Genomic DNA, 20,339 nt, shown 5'->3' with positions numbered 1-20,339 from the left:
ATTATGGATGTGCTGTGCTGACTGTCGCGTCACATAGACGATAGAGACAAGTAAGATCTGCGGTTAAACTCAGTGGTAAGTTTTATTTCATCTCAAATATCAAACGGTTTATGCTCTTATCATTAAAAACAATCACAGCAAACAGCACACGCAGGGTTTATGTACTTATCAATGCTGGTCACAAACGCGCGAGGCTATGTATGTGTACTTGTTGTCAATGACAGTACTGGTCACTCACAAACGCGCTCAAGCTCGGGGTATGTGTGCTTGTCAATCACGGGCATTAACTCCGTTGAGTACTCCGCCAAAATCTGCGGGCGCGGATTCCGTTGAGACATGTCGATGTTTTATTAGTCTGAAATACTAACAAACTGCGGACATGCGGCTGCATGCTTTCATTTCTTTGCCGCTCTAAGTAAACAGTGGTTGCGTCACGCATGAGGTAACTTCCTGGTGTTTGCATTCAGAGCAGCGAAGAAGAAATGAGTTTCGCTTTGCAGCGTTACCTATAACGGGCATAACTAGGTTTAGTAAGAAAATGGTATCGGATCGGTACATGGTTCAAGTACTCGCCGATTACGATGCCAGAATTTTTTGTGGTATCGGCCACATTTCCGATACTGGTATCGGAATCGGAACAACTCTAATTATGTATAAGACCTATATGTATCAATGTGCACATACGTAAATGCACGCAACCCCCCCCCCCACACACACACACACACAATCTATAACCACGGTGGTACAAAACTTCACCGTCACAGCCCTAGCCTGAGCCCAGCAATAGTCTTGTCTCTTTATTCACAGCCACTAGCTGTTTCTCTTAGCTGCCAATGCTTTGAAGGCCTGCCGCAAGCTCTGACCTCTGATTCCTGAGTCTCCAAGTAGTCTGGTGGTAGACACTGCCACAAACCCCCACACCCCACCTCCACTGGACAGACTTTGGTTTTCCATCCGCGATCTTGTGCTTCAGCGGCTAGCTCAGCATAGCGTAGTTGTTTTCTTTTGTATGCTTCATCCACTGAGTCCTCCCAGGGTACAGTGAGTTAAATGATGAAGACCTTCTTCAGAGAGGGGGACCAGAGAACTATGTCAGGCCTAAGTGTGGTGATTGCAATCTCTGTAGGAAAAATTAGCTGCCGACCAATATCCACTAGCATCTTCCAGTCACTGGCCCCTCGAAGTTGCCTGCACTTGGCTACCTTTTCTCCCTTACAGACCAAAGTTGATCTGTAGTGGATTGGGGCTGAGGCTGGTAAGCGGTTGGAACGCGGTTGGAAGCAGTCCGTTAGTTTTACATGGTGGCTGCAAGGATTTTAAGGACAAGTGTAACATCTATGGCGAGGCTGACTTTACACCCGGTCAGTATGTGCTTGAGAGAACCTGGCCTGGAGCAAAGGACACATCCTGGATCTTCACCCATCCACTGATGAAGATTGCTAGATGTTGGAAGAACATCATATGTAGCCCTGATTATGAAGCTGATTAGCTGCACTGATCCTACTTCTCTCCACACTCTCCCAGCATGTCCACTGTCCCTGTTTGCCAAGGGAAACTTCCTTTGCCCACCTTGCTGCCTCTTCTTGCCGGTATATTTCCTCCACCACCAATTTCCTCCATTCTGGTGTTGTGACTGTATTCCAGGCTGATGGCCTAGTTGTTAACCCTTCCCTGCTGGACATGCCCCTCTATGTCTGCAAGTTTGAGATGGGATGCTGCCTTCTCCACCGCACTACCTAGTCTCCATTTGCAGCCTGCCACAACGGTAGGTGTGTTGTTACTCACCATTGCATCACAAGATTCAGGCAGTGTCATCTAGATTCTTACTTTAGCATGTTTGAATTCCTCTGTGTGACTAGTGAAGGGCAGTTTTAGGGTGCAATGTCCATAGAGGCCTATGGCGGGTAAGGCATCGAGGCACCCCAAGCCATTTCTTGATGTAGCCTGTGATTCCTCTTTCCAACTTCTCTACTTTCGAGATTGGGACCTCAAGAATGGTAAGGGGCCACATCACTCAAGGAAAGAGGCCAAACTGTATACACCAGGCCTTCAATCTTCCAGGGAGCTGAGTGTTGACAATGGCCTGGAGCCCCTTTTCTGATTTCTTTCCGCAGCTGCTGTACCTGATCTTTATCCCTCAGGCTGGCATCAAACCACCTTCCAAGGCTCTTAACAAGCTGGTCAGACACTGTTAGGATGGGTTTCTCTCCAATGAAGAATCTGCAGTCAGGGAGCACTCCCTTAACAATTGAAATGCTGCGTGACTTTGAAGGCTTTGTCTTTGTTTACATTGTGTCACTCTCACACCCATTTATTCGATTTAGTTGGATCGAGTTCATATCAACAGTGAACAGTACCGCCCCTGCTGGAAAAAACAGCATACCAGCAAGAGCAGCATATGTTGTGTCTTGGTGCTGGTATGCTGGTGACCACAAGCTAAACCAGCACCAAACCAGCATGGGAATTATGTTGGTCTATGCTGTTTTTTTTAACAGGGGCAGTGCACACCAACCGTACCTCAGAACACACTTTTCATGGGGATTTGGGTGGGGTTTGTGGGTGCGGGTTTTGGAAAACAATGTTCACATCGCGAAACAAATGTGTCAACCCTAAGTCATGTTTTTAGGTTCTTCCTCATTATCCTGTTCATTATCTTGCAGGGGTGATTCTAGGATTTTAATTTTAGAGGGGCTCAGCCCCCAGTAAGGGTATGATTATTTATGAATAAAATATTATTTAACTATTAGAGGTAGGGTTGTATACTACTAACCTTATTGCAATCCATTATTCCATTGTATTCCCTGTGTTTCATATATGGGACTAGAAAATTTTAATTTGGGAATGGAGATTTTTTTACAATGAAGACTTCCTGATTCATTATTCACTGTACAAATACACGTCTAAATACAGATCTAAAATATAGAAAGGGGACTGACCAACAAGTGATCTACCTTAATATTGAGTTTTCAGGACAGGGTTTAAATTAAGCCAGGAATAGGCCTTAGTTATATTAGGATGATTAAGTCGTTTTTACAAGCATACCTTACAAAAATATTACAGGTGTGCATCTTGAGAAAAAACTATGTGACTGATGTATTTTAAGATATGTTAGTGCAAGCTACTCTTAGTTAAGAACTAAAACCCAAACAGGCATTTTAGTCTTGAACTAGACTTAAGCACTGTCTGGGAAACAACCCCTATGTCTATTCTGTAGGTCAGGGGTCTCCAACCTTTTTATATGCAAGGGCTACCACAATGGATAAAACAATCTGGAGGGCTACTTTTTGATATAGTTTAATCAAAACTTTTTTATTTTACTTGTTGTTTTACAACCCCAAATCAGAAAAAGTTGGGACGCTGTGGAAATTGTGAGTGGAAAAGTGGTGGAATGATTTGCAAATCTCATAGACTTGTATTTTATTCATAGTAGAATATAGATAACATATCAAATGTTAAAAGTGAGATATTTGGAAATGTCATGCCAAATATTGGCTCATTTTGGATTTCATGAGAGCTACACATTCCAAAAAAAGTTGGGAAGTTGGGACAGGTAGCAATAAGAGGCCAGATAATTTAAATGTACATATAAGAAACAGTTGAAGGACCTATTTGCAACTTATTAGGTCAATTGGCAACATGATTGGGTATAAAAAGAGCCTCTCAGAGTGGCAGTGTCTCTCAGAGGTCAAGATGGGCAGAGAATCACCAATTCCCCCAATTCTGCAGCGAAAAATAATTTTCTGAGTTTCTCCGAGAAAAATTGCAAAGAGATTCAAGTTATCATCATCTACAGTGCATAATATCATTCAAAGGTTTAGAGAATCTGGAACAATCTGTGCGTAAGGGTCAAAGCTGGAAAACCATACTTGATGCCCGTGATCTTCGGGCCCTTAGACGGCACTGCATCACATACAGGAATGCTACTGTAATGGAAATCATAACATGGGCTCAGGAATACTTCCCGAAAACATTGTCAGTGAACACAATCCACCGTGTCATTCGCCGTTGCCAGCTTAAACTCTATGGGGTGGTTTCTCGGACAGGGCTTAGCTTAAGCCAGGACTAGGCCTTAGTTTAATTAGGAAATATAACTAGTTTTAACAAACATGTCTTACTAAAAACATTACTCGTGTGCATTTTGAGGCAAAACAAAGGGCACTGATGTATTTTAAGATATGTTAATGCAAGTTGTTTTCAGTTTGGATAGCTCTTAAAGTTATTTTAGTCAAGGACTAGTCTAATCCCTGTCCGGGAAACCACCCAAAAAGGTCAAGAAAGACGCCATTATCTAAACATGATCCAGAATCACAGGCGTTTTCTCTGGGCAAGGCTCATTTAAAATGGACTGTGGCAAAGTGAAAAACTGTTCTGTGGTCCAATGAATCAAAATTTGAAGTTCTTTTTGGAAAACTGGGACGCCATTTCATCCGGACTAAAGAGGACAATGACAACCCAAGTTGTTATTAGCGCTCAGTTCAAAAGCCTGCATCTCTGATGGTTTGGGGTTGCATGAGTGCGTGTGGCATGGGCAGCTTACACATCTGGAAAGGCACCATCAATGCTGAAAGGTTTATCCAAGTTCTAGATACATTTGATCCTATTCAGACGTCGTTTTTTACAGGGAAGACCTTGCATTTTCCAACATGACAATGCCAGACCACATACTGCATCAATCACAACATCATGGCTGTGTAGAAGAAGGATCCGGGTACTGAAATGGCCAGCCTGCAGTCCAGATCTTTCACCCATAGAAAACATTTGGTGCATCATAAAGAAGAAGATGTGACAAAAAAGACCTAAGACAGTTGAGCAACTAGAAGTCTGTATTAGATAAGAATAGGACAACATTCCTATTCCTAAACATTGGTCTTCTTTCAGCTGTTCCTTATATGTACATTTAACTTTTCTGGCCTCTTATTGCTACCTGTCCCAACTTTTTTTGGAATGTATAGCTCTCATGAAATCCAAAATGAGCCAATATTTGGCATGACATTTCAAATTGTATCACTTTCAACATTTGAATTGTTATCCATATTCTATTGTGAATAAAATATAAGTTTATGAGATTTGTAAATTATTCCATTCCTTTTTACTCACAATTTCTACAGTGTCCCAACTTTTTCTGATTTGGGGTTGTATTTTATTTTACTTGTTGATACGTTTTAGTATTGTTTAAAACGTTAAGATGCGTAAACCAAGCCAAGCTAATATTAAAAATATGTTATAAATAAATATTATTTTTAATTGAATCCATGCTGACTCAGATCAGGGGAGGAGCCGAAACTTGACGCAGCATGTCACCTTTTCTAAAGAGTTTTTATAGGGGACTGAAGCAATCACAACTTAAAGGTGGAAAAGAGGATGTTTGTTTTATACATTTTTGCAATATTACTTGAAACTGTCTTTACTAATTGATAAAAGACTATTTATTAGGTGCACTGAAAGTAATAATATTCATATACGTCATCTGTGCACAAGATAGGGCCTTAAAAACATCAGCCAATCGCTGATGCGGTCATCGCATGAACGATTGGCCCTCTGGCTTGTCAATCACTGCCATTACGTACCTTGTGACAGACGTGCGCGTTCCAGTAACTTTCCACAGATGGCGCATGCGCATGAAACGTCGTTTGTTTTCATTGTCGCGGCTTCTTTCCTCCTCGAATTTGCACAATGGAAGAGAAAAAACCCGATGGAGGACGCAAAAAAAGTTTTTTTGAACTCGCTGAGAAGAGGAGAAAAATGACAGAAGAACGTAATAAAACCAGAATTGTTCTTGGAGAAACTTTTCAACGATGGAGAGCAATAAAGGAACAGAGAGGTGTCAAGACAGACGCGCAGTTTGCAAATATTCTTCTCGACAGGTAACGTTAACAGTAATTATTCTTTCTTTGTGGAATAAATATTGTTGTACTGTTATTCCGGTATATAGACGTTGTTTTTGTAACTATAGTTGTAAGGCAGTGACCAGTCTGGTACATGCTAGATGGGGGTAGCGTCGACTGAACTAACGCTACGTCTCATGTGTTTATTATCATATCATTCACACACACCCAAAAATCTCAGACTTACAGTAACGTTAACTTTATGTCGTTGTAGTTATGATACTGTTACTTCAACTCCGCTTACACACCATTGGGTGAGACCCCAGCCTCCAGCTGTGTCCACTATTTTGCCGGAGTCACTCGCAGATCGGTGAGTAACTTTATTATACACATTGGTTTCTTTTTTTTGCTACTTTAATATGACGTTACGACATATAAATTAATCGCGTCAAACATTGTAAACTTAGTTTATGTTAATATTATAGAGATGCTGATTTCTCTATGGGAGGAATTGAGAAGTTGGGCAGCAGCAGCAGCAGTGGTAGTGAAGCTAAAGCTTCAGCTCAGCAGGTTGAACCAAGGTAACTATTGTTCAAGAAATGTATGTTGTGATTATATTATATAGCAGTGTGAGTACATATATTGTATTTGTTAGGTGTGAAACAGACGTACATCTGGATGACACTGATGTAGATGCTTTTAATAGCCTTCACAATTCAACGTAAGTATTATTCTTATAACAGACCTTTTTCAGAGAAATTATTTATTTTTAAATACCATTAGCAATGATATTAAAAATGTTTTTCCTCAAAAGGATTGACTGGGATGATAAGACCTGGACAACTGATATGGAAAACCAGTCATTGTCTTCCTCAGAGGAAGATGAAACAAAGGAATTTGATTCAGACTCGGATGATAGCCAGGATCAGGACTATGTTACTCCCATCCGTGTGCGGTAGGTGAATTTAACCCTGAGTGAATAATTCCTTTGCTGCTTCAAAAACGTCTGTAGTGGGATCATATAAAACAAATATATTTTTTCAAATGACTGTTTTCTTGTCATAACAGTACTGGTGGTGCGCTGAAAACTGGCATTCGTTTACAAAACTATCCAGTTATCAGTATGGAGGAGTCTGTGCATGATGACCCTGATGTTGAAAGACAAGATGCAGCTATTCCTCCAAATGCAGCTATGGCCCTTACTGAGGATGATGTCATAGGACAACCTGCTTCAATTGTGTACCATGACGTCTTGAAACAGCTTCTGGACTACCTTGTACTGCCCATTGAAAGATGCTCATTTAAAGAACCCACATCAGGCACACAATGCAATGCTGCTAAACCCTTTGAAGTCTCTTTAAAATCCAGAGGCACCGGAGTCATCTTTGAATGAGTTAGTATGTACACATTATCCAATATTTTCAGAGTCAAAAAATTATTAACAAGGTGTCTTATTATTAGACTTTTACATTTAAAAAAAAGTATTTAGCCACATCCGCCTTTATTTAGATCTGTCCAAAGGGTCGCATTGTGTGGAAGTGGAGTTCCCAGCGCTACTTCAAATTTGGAATGCTGGTCGGGGACTTTATGTTGGGTGTCAATATTCTACTGTCAGGAAATAACTTCAAGAAAACAGCGCTTCTCTTCAAATTCATGAATATGGGGATTATTGATCCTGCAACAGTCTACAAAATTCAAGAAGGGTTCTGTGTTGACAACATACGAGAATTTTGGAATCAGGAGAGGGATAAAGTCATCAGCCAGCTGAAAACAAAGGATTCTGTTGTGCTGGTCTATTTATCCATGTCAGGTGATGAATCTTTTGCTTTGAAATGTGACTGTAAACTAGTACTTGAAGTTTGTTACATGTAAATATCTTTATATTGATGACTTATCTTTATGTGACATTCTAAGGGGACGCTCGGATGGACAGCCCAGGATTTTGTGCTCAATACTGCACATATACCACAATGGAAAATGACTCAAAAAGAATAGTCTCCATTGTCAACATTGATAAGCGTCAAACTCAACTCAACTCTGTCATTATGGAGAAGGCGGCTTTCATTCAAACCTTGGACAGTGTCGCTACAGAGTTAAATAATGTGACTGAAGTCTGCACTGATGCGAGTTCACAAATATCAGCGCTGTTTCGTAAGTAGGAATGATAAATATTTCTACTGACAAAATATAGCAATTCAGTAATAAAACACTAAACAATTACTGTGGAATACTTTTGTACAGGAAAATATAAAGACTGTGGTATAAAACACACTCTGGACATCTGGCATGGGGCTAAGAACCTAAGCAAACGGATTGTGGCGGTATGTTTTTTTGGTACTGATGCATGGATGCATTTTCCCCCACACCTTTGTTAATATTAAGTATTTTATGTGTATTTTTAGGCAGGACGGCAGAAGGATTGTGCCTTACTTCTGAGTTGGAACAAGGACATCAGCAACCACTTCTGGTACTGTTGCAAAGAAGCTGATTCATATGAGAAGTTTATGGTAATTACTTTTATTACTTTAAACTTTAAAGTACTTGATATGGTGTAATGGAAATAATTAATATTTGTTACGTTAAACTTAAAAAGGACCTATGGACTGGACTTCTACAACATGTGACAGGTGTGCATCAGTGGTTCCTTGGTTCTTGCAGTCATGGTCCTTTGGAGGCCGACAGGAATAAAGCATGGATCCCCAAGGGCTCTGTCGCACATCAGAAACTGCGCCAAATTGTTCTGGATGCACGCTGGCATCAGTATCTGGCTTTCAGGTACACATTTTTATAAAACAGTAATGATGCAACTTCACATTGACACTCAAATTTAAATTTTCTTTATGTATATTGCATTAGAAACTATATTTTTTTCCATAGATCGACCTCCGAACTGGAGTCATTTCACAATCACATACTTATGTATGCTAGTAAGCGCTTCAGCTTCTCCCCACCGGTTTATGAAGCACGAACATTGTTGGCAGGCCTAGACTACAATCACCATCTCAACAGACCCAAAAAGACACGTGCAGATGGCACATTACAGTAATTTTTTTAACTGCTACTTACATGCATATGACAAAGTGTTTGTGCAAGGGATGAAGATGTAATACACACTGTTATGAGAAAAACACTTAGAGTTATTTGCTTTCAGTTGTTTTACACTAGGTGTAGTGACCTAAAAATATGTTTTTGTCCTAAAAGGTGTACAAGACTTTACAACAAAAGATCAAAGACTTGGAGAATGTATGTGCTAAAGGTCAATAAGGACTACAGCTACATCCAAGATCTACAGGGTGTTATTTTGCGTTCAAGACTGTTGGCACCTCGAGGGATGGCAGAGAGCCATCCTTACAGACCTGACGATCCATGTAGGCTTGGGCTTCTCTTGGGTGGCACAGCACCATCAATACAGGAGCTTATGCAACAGCAAGTGAGCAGAGGGCTAGGTGAGTTTTATGTACCCAAAATGCTGTGAAATGTGTGATGGAAATACCTCAAAACACTTTTTTTTGTTCACAAATAATTCACCAAAAACATGCTTACGTTACGCTGTATGATGTACCTGGTATAAAATAACATTGTCTATAATTTTAGTAATGTGCTTTGTGTGTATATTGTATTTGAATAACTACTGAACAATACATAATTTGCATTTCTTTTCTTTTTTTTAAAGGCCAATCATCCCAGTAGACCTGTGCCAAGGCTCAGCCCTTCACCCTTTATTTTGTTTTCAATGGAGTTGTGTTAAAAATGTATAAAATATGTAAATATGTTAATTTGATCATTAAAATGGGACATTGCAATATTATAAACAAATGTCTTTTATTCTACTTAGGTGTACATAAATCTACCTACGTTGAACATGTTGTGCTTATCACAGTCTGCTACTTTGCTAACAATACTACAGAACGTTCTCAAAATACTCATTACACATACACATTAGAAAAAAACAACAACTATAAATTACAATCTGGTAGGGATGAAACCAACGTAATTTCCATTAGGGTCTGGAAATCTATCCCGTATTCTCCACACACAGCAGCTTGGTAAAACAATTCTATGGCCTGGTCCGAGGACACCATATTGCCACACAACAAATTGTCTGTAAGCTGCGTACCGGAACTGTCTATGGCTTTCACCAACTTCTTGTGCGTCTTCCTCTGCTCGTACATCATTCCAGATTCGTCTTGCAAGACGCAGGACCCCTTCCTGAATGATGTATAAATCCATTTGTGGTACATTTGATATGCAGTGTTGTTGTTGTTGACCACAGCATTTTCTTTCCAAAAGTGTGGGCATCTCCCTGCAGTTCATACAGACACACCAGCTTGGTAACTCTGGATGAGGGGGCATAGCTAGAGGTTGGTCAGGTTGGGGGGTCAGGGGTATGTTCCAGTAAATCGAAAATGAGACTGGGTTCACGGGTGAGACAGCGCTCTAGCAGCTGATGGCACTGATTTATGTCCAGCCTCTGTATCCTAGCCTGTCAAAATCATAGTTACAGTTAGCATTCTAATGTGCAAATGTTATTCAGTTACCAAAAAAGGTGTCAGTACTTGGTCTTTACAATTGCTTTGTGTATGTAATGTCCTAGGAAATAGTGTCAAAGTCTTTATTTGGAAGTACACAAATACAATAACAAATGTATTATAACAATAACAAATGGGAGTACACAAATACAATAACAAATGTATTATAACAATAACAAATGGGAGTACACAAATACAATAACAACTGTATTTCAAGAGCAACCCAAGTGTACTTTTTTGGTGTTAGATGCAATGAAGGAGTAGTGGTTCTAATAATAGAGAAAATATTATAATAAGTCATAGAGATCAATGTATACACACCCGTTCACTTGCAAGCCTCTGTGCTTGAAGATGTTGTACCCTTCTATGTCCTCCTGTGACAGGTCAGCCAGTCGGCCTCTGCTTCGAGTGGGCCGTCTTACGCCCCTCGCTCCTCTCAGTCCCCTCGCTCCTCTCACTCCCCTGGCTCTGACCAGGCGTCTTTCGCTATAGGGTTGTGGCTCATATTCAGGGTCAGCATCTTCAGTGCTCTAATACACAGTAAATTACAACGGAGTTCGCGAATTTACAGAAAAATGAAACATATGCTAAGTTAGCAGCTGTGATGCTATACGATAGCTAAGCTTTATTGATACAGTTCGTGCCTAAATGCAAACATATCCGAAATTTCGACTTAAAATTCCGGAAATGTTTTGACTGTATTTGCCACATATTTTTGATTTTTCATATGTTTTTGTAAGGACTAACAACTGCAGATTTTGAGTTACCTGCGGTGAGTCCGACATGAATCCACTGACGCGACACAGCATATGCCGGTGGTAAACAAACACTCCTGTTCCAATACTCGTGCACGAGTTTTGGGAGGCGTTACCTAGAAATTTTCTGTGAGGGAGGGGGGCTGTTCTTACGCATGCGCTCTTTTAAAAAACTCAGTAACGGTCGTTGGATTCTCAGGCGGGGAAAACATCCTCTTTTCCACCTTTAATGAATCAAATTTTTTTAGGGGGGCTGGCCAACTCCACTTTTTAAATGACAATATCCTGGCTGGACCACTGTTGTCAGTGATATAAGTATTTGAAATGAAAATGATTTCTTAATGTCTAGTGACATATCAGGGCCATTCTATGATTCATTGATATAAATTTCTTACATACTGTTCCTTTAAGAATAGTTTTTATATGAAATCACAAATATTCAAAGCAGTCATCTGAACGGTTGCACAGAGACTAGCAAAGTAAAAAACACTATATCCATCCTACCTCGACAGATGACTCCAGCATCACGTAAATGATCACAATCATGTGTTTCCCATCCACGAAATTTGCACTTCTTAAGTGACAATTCAGTCCCTGTACATTGAACATCATCCATCCATATAGTTCCTACACCAGGTCCAAAGTAAGTATATCTTTTAGCTTCACCACCGGTTGGACAGCCAACCTCTTTACACACAACTGCAGCATCAGTAGAGTCCCAATTATCTGTACACACTGTTCCCCATGTTCCATTTTGAAGAACCTCCACTCGTCCAGAACATGAGTTCTCACCATTCACCAACCTACCATTCACCAACCTAACAGGAGCTAACCAGGAATAAAGGACATGTTATTAAACATGTTTAAATGTTCTTGTAAATTTTGTCATTATTTGCTCACCCACAATTTGCTTCAAAGATGTAAGTTCTTACATTTTATACTAAACAAGAAGTGATCAAACATGCCAAATCAACATGCCAGTTTGAAAATGTGGGATGGCCAACAAGATTTCTGAGCTGTTATCATGGGGATGATATTTCATGATCAATGACATACAAATACTGTAGATTATAAATCACTATTATTCGAAAAGAGTTGCATAAAGATTTATCAGAATGTCTTTTGTGTTAGCAAACAGGTCAATAACCATAAAGACAGACAACTACATGTATTATTCATTTAAAATGTTAAGCTCACGGTTACAGATGACTCCAGCATCTTGTCCATGACTACAGGTGCTTGTTCCTAATGCATTTGATGGACAATGTCTCACTGTTGGCTCATTCCCAGAACATCTTACATTCTCCAGCCACACAGATGCTGAGCCCTGCCCAAAGAAAGCCCCCATCTTTGCTGCTACAGGAGACCCACAACCCATGCTATTACACACCACTGCAGCATCTGTTAAATCCCAGCCAGCATCACAGATGGTTCCCCATTGATTATTATATAAAACCTCAACTCTTCCAGAACACTGATCAGATCCATTTACCAATCGAAAATCTAAAGGAGAGTGGATTAAAAACCATAAGCAAGTGTCAATGTCTCAAAGTTATTATTGCAATTTCTCAGCATAATGCTGTGTTACTTAATAACAAATGCAGAAAACATACAGTATTGTTCAAAATAATAGCAGTACAATGTGACTAACCAGAATAATCAAGGTTTTTAGTATATTTTTTATTGCTACGTGGCAAACAAGTTACCAGTAGGTTCAGTAGATTCTCAGAAAACAAACAAGACCCAGCATTCATGATATGCACGATCTTAAGGCTGTGCAATTGGGCAATTAGTTGAAAGGGGTGTGTTCAAAAAAATAGCAGTGTCTACCTTTGACTGTACAAACTCAAAACTATTTTGTACAAACATTTTTTTCCTGGGATTTAGCAATCCGGTGTATCACTAAACTAATATTTAGTTGTATGACCACAGTTTTTTAAAACTGCTTGACATATCTGTGTGGCATGGAGTCAACCAACTTGTGGCACCTCTCAGGTGTTATTCCACTCCATGATTCTTTAACAACATTCCACAATTCATTCACATTTCTTGGTTTTGCTTCAGAAACAACATTTTTGATATCACCCCACAAGTTCTCAATTGGATTAAGGTCTGGAGATTGGGCTGGCCACTCCATAACATTAATTTTGTTGGTTTGGAACCAAGACTTTGCCCATTTACTAGTGTGTTCTGGGTCATTGTCTTGTTGAAACAACCATTTCAAGGGCATGTCCTCTTCAGCATAGGGCAACATGACCTCTTCAAGTATTTTAACATATGCAAACTGATCCATGATCCCTGGTATGCGATAAATAGGCCCAACACCATAGTAGGAGAAACATGCCCATATCATGATTCTTGCACCTCCATGCTTCACTGTCTTCACTGTGTACTGTGGCTTGAATTCAGAGTTTGGGGGTCGTCTCACAAACTGCCTGTGGCCCTTGGACCCAAAAAGAACAATTTTACTCTCATCAGTCCACAAAATGTTCCTCCATTTCTCTTTAGGCCAGTTGATGTGTTCTTTGGCAAATTGTAACCTCTTCTGCACATGCCTTTTTTTTAACAGATGGACTTTGCGGGGGATTCTTGAAAATAGATTAGCTTCACACAGACGTCTTCTATCTGTCACAGTACTTACAGGTAACTCCAGACTGTCTTTGATCATCCTGGAGGTGATCATTGGCTGAGCCTTTGCCATTCTGGTTATTCTTCTATCCATTTTGATGGTTGTCTTCCGTTTTCTTCCACGTCTCTCTGGTTTTGCTCTCCATTTTAAGGCATTGGAGATCGTTTTAGCTGAACAGCCTATCATTTTTTGCACCTCTTTATAGGTTTTCCCCTCTCCAATCAACTTTTTAATCAAAGTACGCTGTTCTTCTGAACAATGTCTTGAATGACGCATTTTCCTCAGCTTTCAAATGCATGTCCAACAAGTGTTGGCTTCATCCTTAAATAGGGGCCACCTGATTCACACCTGTTTCTTCACAAAATTGATGACCTCAGTGATTGAATGCCACACTGCTATTTTTTTGAACACACCACTTTCAGCTAATTCAACTAGTTGCCCGATTGCACAGCCTTAAGAGCGTGCATATCATGAATGCTGGGTCTCATTTGTTTTCTGAGAATCTACTGAACCTACTGGTAACTTGTTTGCCACGTAGCAATAAAAAAATATACTAAAAACCTTGATTATTCTGGTTAGTCACATTGTATTGCTATTATTTTGAGCAAGACTGTACATAGAAATATATTATATTATATTATAATGCTGTGATTATTTGTTTTTACTATTTATGAATGTTTTATATAGAGTTTAGTCTTCATAAAGCCGGATTCTGTGAGTGCAGTTTTGAGAATATATATTTTCCTTTCAGTCAGTCAATTCGCCCTGCATAAGCCTCCCAGTCTCTTGCCCAAAGGAAGATGGAACAGGGCTTCATGACGTGAAGGGGGTCACTGTTGTTCCTGCACATCCCACTCAGTGAAATTTTGGATAACATGGGAATTGTACCCATTCCAACCAAAAGGAGGGAACACTGCTTCAAGAGAATACACTATTAGAGACAGCAGCGCAGGCTTTACCCGAGGAAAATGCTGGATTAAACATATACTGCTACAGAATACACATATGGGATTCCCTCAGGGTAGCTATATATGGTCACCCAGGCTAACAGTTGTTATCAAAAATTCAACAATGAAGGTCTGGTGCCAGCTGCCATGCATATCTGGCTGCCAGTGGTATTAGAGAAGCTTATACTGATGGTAGAGTGAGCTTGCAACCTGAGATGGCAAAGCATCCCCCGAGCTTGGTAAGCCAAGGCGATAGTGTCCACTATCCAGGTGGACATCCTCTTCAATGGAGATAGCCTTTCCCCTTTGCTGGCCTACATTACAGACAGCTGTTCTGAGGTTCTAATGTTTTAAGTTTGGTTCACATATAGAAAGGGGGTGAACTGAATTGCATAGCTGAGTCTGAAGGTGTGAAGAAGCCAGTGGCATGGGCTAGGAAGTGCTAGCCAGGCTCCCAGGGACCATACAAGTGGAAGCAATGGCACCACAGCCGTACCCTCAATGGGGCAGCTGGGCGGAGCACAGGAGTTTGAATAATACAAAAATGTAGTTCAATTATTCAATAATAACTTTAAAAATGTCCACTGGCAGAGATGTGTGTATTCTGGGACAATGCAATTAGTGTGTTGTCCCTAAACTAACACTGACTCTGTTGTTTTTAACACATCCGTTCTAAGAGTGTACAGCAGTGCATTGTTTTGTAAAGTTTTTACTTTGAATGCTTCAATTTTAAACAATACAACCCTTTACCTTAAATCTGTTGTTTCTATTAATAATATCAACCATCAATATCCTATCAACATGTTTTAAGACAAATATTGGAAGAACAATAAGAATTTTATAAACAGATTTCTGAATAATGCAAAATACCATCCGTTTGTTGTTTTCAGAAAAAAAACAGCAGAAACTAGCAGAGACATCTTTTGTTAGACTGGGACTACATACATATTCAGCCAAGTATTTTCTACTCACTGTTACAGATGACTCCAGCATCTTGTCCATGACTACAGGTGCTTGTCCCTAATGCCTTTGAAGGACAACTTGTTACTCTTGGCTCATTCCCAGAACAAGTCACATCATCCAGCCACACGGGTCCTGAACCCTGCCCAAAAAAAGCCCCAGTCTTTACTTCTATTGGAGTCCCACAACCCATGCTCTTACACACCACTGCAGCATCTGTTAAATCCCAGCCAGCATCGCAGACGGTTCCCCATTGATTATTATTTAAAACCTCCACTCTTCCAGAACACAGATTAGATCCATTTACCAGTCTAATATCTAAAGAAGAGTGAATGAATACCATAAGTAAATGTCAGAATGTATAAAAGTCATTTTTGCTGTTTATTTTTTGCAAATGTAATAACTCTGTTTAGCATATTAATATGCTATATATATATATATATATATATATATATATATATATATATATATATATATATATATGCCTATATACAGACAAGATACACATAAATAATTAAACTATATTATAAAACTGTTATTGCTGCTTATTTCTTAGGGATTTCCTGTACAGCCATTTTTTGAGACTGCTGTGCCATTATTTACTGCTTGTTAGTCAACAGATTGTACCCTAGTTTGCAATATGCCTGATTCAGATTTAATCTTTTTAACAGAATCATTTTGGTATATAATCACAAACATCCTATGCAGTTACTTAAAGGGCTGAGTAGAGCAAGCAAAGTAAAAACACTGATTCTATCGTATAGTACCTCGACAGGTGACTCCAGCATCAAATGAATGATTACAGTTGTGTGATGCCCATCCACGAAATTTGCAATCCTTTAAAGACCATTCATTCCCCCCACACTGAACATTATTCATCCATATTGTTCCTACACCAGATCCAAAGTAGGAATATAGTTTCGCTTCAGCACCAGTGGGACATCCAACCTCTCTACACACCACTACAGCATCAGGAAAATCCCAGTTATCTGAACACACTGTTCCCCACTGACCATTATACAGAACCTCCACTCGTCCAGAACATGAATTCTCACCATTCACTAACCTAACAGGAGCTAAAAAGACATGTTATCAAAAACACTGAAATATTCTTATAAATCATGTCATTATTTATTCAGACTCATGTTGTTTCACAGATGTAAACTGTTATTACTTCTGTGGAACACCAAAAGGGACATTTAAAAATATGTAACTCTTTTACACAGAATGACAAACCAACACGGCAGTTTAAAAATGTGAATGATATTACTGGACTGTTGTCGAGGAGAAGATAAACCATGATGAATGACCTACAGTTACAGTAAATCACTCTCATTGGAAAAGAGTCACATGAAGTTTCTCTTTCTGATTTACTAATACACGTAGTGAAAAATTAGCACTGAAGAGGCGTGGACATTTACGTTGTTTTTCCGATTGACGATTGCATATGCATTTGTAGCAGATTCTCTTTTAGACACAAAATATATGAGAGGAGAGTATTTAAATTAATCACACTGATCAGTGTACTGATATATGTGCCATTATTTAACACCCAAATAAAGCATGTCTTAAATTACTCTGGCCTTATGAATAAATCACTCACAGAAATTTTCTGCAAATCTGCATTTTTTTTGTAATTGCGCTTTCATAATTTTGTTAAATCAGGACCAAATAATAATATAGTGTAAAGAAAATAAATAATGTCTAGTTAATAAAATAGTTTTTAATTTGGGCTAACTACATGCAATATTTATCCAAGAATTTTAAGCTCACGGTTACAGACGACTCCAGCATCTCGTCCATGGCTGCAGGTGCTTGTTCCTATTTGCTTTGATGAACAATTTCTCACTGTTGGCTCATTCCCAGAACAACTCACACCATCCAGCCACACAGGTCCTGAACCCTGCCCAAAGAAAGCTCCGGTCTTTGCTGCTACAGGAGTCCCACAATCCATGCTACTACACACCACTGCAGCATCTGTTAAATCCCAGCCAGCATCACAGATGGTTCCCCATTGATTATTATATAAAACCTCCACTCGTCCAGAACATTGATTAGATCCATTTATCAGTCTAACATCTAAAGGAGAGTAGTTTAAAACCATAAGGAGATGTTTAAGATTCAAGATTTTTATTTGTCACATACACAGTATGCATATACATCTTGTACCCAAGCCCACAGATAGGTCTTCCGAGCAGAAGCGCAGGCAGAAAAGGAGACCACCTGCTGTCCTGAAAGTCGTGTTGGGTGGATCCGGGACTTCCAGGGTCCCTGATCCTCTCAGCCGTTCTGGCCGTGCGCCCTCCAGGTGGACTGTCTTTTTCCGTGGCATTCTCACGGTTTGGTTACTCAACTGTTTTGTCCTATTTTCTTACCATTTCCGCTTCGGTTTAGGGTTAGATCTACATAAAATGACATCCCTACCCAAACCCAACTCTAACCCCAACACCAGGCGACAATTGTTTAAAGTTTAGAAAATATAAAATAATACATCAGAAAAAATAGTATAAACCAATAGTTAAAGTGGCATGGCATGGAAAAAGACAGTCGTGGCAGGGCCACGGAAAAATGCGGAGATCCATGAGAATGCCATGGAAAAATTTGCAAAAATTCTGTGACTATCCCACGGAACTTTGTGAGATCATGTTGCTTGGTGACAAATACCACAGCACACCTTCAGAGGTCTAGTCGAGTCCATGCCTCGACGGGTCAGGGCTGTTTTGGTGGCAAAATGGGGACCTACACAATATTAGGCAGGTGGTCATTTCTGTTCGGTGCAGAAATAAAATGTGGATATATTTTAGAGTAGTAAATGTGCTACTTAAATATATTTACTGTCCTCTGAAAATAACTTAACATAAAGGCCTTATTGTCAAAATAGCTTGAAACAAAAGTGAGTATATCCTACACTCTAAATTCTGCTGGGTAATTTTTAACCCAATGCTAGGTAAATATTGGACAGAACACATGCTGGGTAATTAAATAAACCTATGCTGGGATGTTGTTAACAGTGAAAATAGATGTACATCATTTAACCATGCAAAGCCAGTCCTGTTCATCATGTTCATGTTTTTGTCTGCTTCAGAGGACCATAGGGGAGACTAGGGTTGTGCCGATAGACGATAGTATCGTGTATCGACGATCTTCAGACATATCGCCAATGGCAGGCTTTCATGGCGATAGTCAAGACGATAGTTGGCGAATGGTTATTATTTTTATCATCACAGTTTTATATTAACACCCACAATGCATGCTTTTCCTCACATGAGGGTTTGTGGGCTTCACTTTAAGCGGAGAGCTAGTAAAGAGAGAATTCCTTCTTGCACGTACCTGCACTTAATGCGCGCGTCTTGGACTTCTTCTAGCACTAAATCCAGCATGCCGCGTCATGAGCAGCTGTGCTTCTCTCTGTCTCACGTGCACGCGCTCTTGCGTCTGTCCGCAGTCTAAACATAAACTAAAGTAGTAATCCTTATTTGTTCAGTTTAATGCGTTTCATGCGAGCTGATGCAAACTTTACTTTTTGTTTAAAATATGACCCGCTGCATATTAGCGCCTCTCTCTCACTCTCGCGTACGTGCAGAGAGCTGCGCTCTGTCCGAAGTCAGATCACTAAGTTAGGTATTAATCCTGTTTATGATATGCATTTCAATGAGTTGTAGCAACACATCCCTCATGTTTAATATATGATTGTGTTTAAAATATGATCGCGTTCCGCTGGACCGATGCATTTAAAAAGGCACCTCATGAGAGCACCACTGCTTGACACGTGTAGTCTTCTGCAACAGCACTAAATAAATGCATTGAATAGTTTGTATGTGCGCGCACGTGTGTGTGCGTGCGCAGATGAATGTTTTTACAGTTATTAAGTAATCATGATAGGGTTTTAATGACGCGCTCGCTTTCATGGCATCAGTTTTAAGAAGGTTGCGGTCATGGTGTTACGGTCTTGGTTTTTTTTGTCCACCCATCAAGTGACTTGTTATAATGAGTAAAAATTAACAAATAAAATAAAAAAGAGTAAACTACTGCCACGCCCCCGATAATATCGTGTATCGCCGATCTCACAGGCTGACGATAGGACGATCTGAAAATAGGGCATATCGCCCAACACTAGGGGAGACCGGGGCTGGTTGTCTCACGGGTTGGTTGTCACACTGCTTATTCCAGACATACTACATGGCACTGTGGTACAATTTTGATATCAATTTATTAGCCTTTAATAGCTTACTCATTTGCACTTGTAATTTTGCTGAGCAGACACAAAACATTGAGGTTAGAAGACAAATTTTTATTTTTATGGGTCAGAGTAAATTTTTATGTTGGTGTTGTTTTTGTGTTGAGATCTTGTAGGATATTAGTCATTCAAAAACAAAACACTCATTAAAAAGCTAAAAGTAGTAGCTTTATTTTGAGTCATCTTTTAGCGATCAAGTTAAAGCTGTGTGGCAGCTAGCTTATCATGTTTGTCAAGAAGTCAGTTGGGGATGGTTGTCACATAGCTTGCGGGGTTGGTTGTCACATAAGAATATTGGACATGTAGACCTTTTAAGACTTTGTCTGTTTGTTTGTTTTTGTTTGCTGTTAAAATAAAATAAATAAAGCATTAAATAGAGGTTTTAACACTAAAAAATATTTCATTTTATTTCTCAACACAGTAGACAATAATAGGCTTTATGCCCAGCCGCACTACT

At 39.7% G+C, this 20,339-nt stretch overlaps 2 protein-coding genes and 1 long non-coding RNA gene across 3 annotated transcripts; 2 read left to right on the top strand and 1 right to left on the bottom strand.

The window, feature by feature from the left end:
* The first annotated feature begins 5,343 nt into the window (after nucleotides 1-5,343).
* LOC141351077 (uncharacterized) lies at nucleotides 5,344-7,610 on the top strand. Its single transcript, XM_073857306.1, has 7 exons — nucleotides 5,344-5,864; nucleotides 6,100-6,195; nucleotides 6,311-6,406; nucleotides 6,481-6,546; nucleotides 6,640-6,780; nucleotides 6,894-7,218; nucleotides 7,335-7,610. Exons 1-6 carry the CDS (start codon nucleotides 5,674-5,676, stop codon nucleotides 7,216-7,218), a joined length of 915 nt encoding a protein of 304 aa, XP_073713407.1. The 5' UTR covers nucleotides 5,344-5,673; the 3' UTR covers nucleotides 7,335-7,610.
* A 450-nt stretch (nucleotides 7,611-8,060) lies between these two features.
* Nucleotides 8,061-9,621, top strand: LOC141351335 (uncharacterized). The gene is made up of 5 exons (XR_012359571.1): nucleotides 8,061-8,146; nucleotides 8,228-8,332; nucleotides 8,419-8,867; nucleotides 9,027-9,271; nucleotides 9,499-9,621. It is a non-coding gene; the product is annotated as an uncharacterized lncRNA (long non-coding RNA).
* A 5,743-nt stretch (nucleotides 9,622-15,364) lies between these two features.
* Nucleotides 15,365-17,977, bottom strand: LOC141365552 (scavenger receptor cysteine-rich domain-containing protein DMBT1-like). The gene is made up of 4 exons (XM_073870053.1): nucleotides 17,815-17,977; nucleotides 17,524-17,724; nucleotides 16,413-16,721; nucleotides 15,365-15,963 (listed from the first exon to the last, which is right to left on the bottom strand). Exons 1-4 carry the CDS (start codon nucleotides 17,975-17,977, stop codon nucleotides 15,650-15,652), a joined length of 987 nt encoding a protein of 328 aa, XP_073726154.1. The 3' UTR covers nucleotides 15,365-15,649.
* Nucleotides 17,978-20,339: the final 2,362 nt, after the last annotated feature.

The sequence above is a fragment of the Misgurnus anguillicaudatus genome, chromosome 1 (genome assembly GCF_027580225.2).
Source record: "Misgurnus anguillicaudatus chromosome 1, ASM2758022v2, whole genome shotgun sequence".
Lineage (NCBI taxonomy): Eukaryota > Metazoa > Chordata > Actinopteri > Cypriniformes > Cobitidae > Misgurnus > Misgurnus anguillicaudatus.
Note: the sequence above shows the minus strand (reverse complement) of the source record. Positions and strands in the feature narration are given on the sequence as shown.

Excerpts from the sequence above, each read along its gene's own strand:
- LOC141351077 (XM_073857306.1), top strand. The coding sequence starts at position 5,674 with ATGGAAGAGAAAAAACCCGATGGAGGACGCAAAAAAAGTTTTTTTGAA. Across the intron at positions 6,407-6,480 it reads GCTCAGCAGGTTGAACCAAG|GTGTGAAACAGACGTACATC; the intron begins GTAACTATTGTT and ends TGTATTTGTTAG. Across the intron at positions 6,781-6,893 it reads GTTACTCCCATCCGTGTGCG|TACTGGTGGTGCGCTGAAAA; the intron begins GTAGGTGAATTT and ends TTGTCATAACAG.
- LOC141365552 (XM_073870053.1), bottom strand. The coding sequence starts at position 17,977 with ATGCCACGGAAAAAGACAGTCCACCTGGAGGGCGCACGGCCAGAACGG. Across the intron at positions 16,722-17,523 it reads AGGACCTGTGTGGCTGGATG|CTCCTGTTAGGTTAGTGAAT; the intron begins GTGTGAGTTGTT and ends ATGTCTTTTTAG. Across the intron at positions 15,964-16,412 it reads TGCTGGAGTCACCTGTCGAG|ATATTAGACTGGTAAATGGA; the intron begins GTACTATACGAT and ends ACTCTTCTTTAG.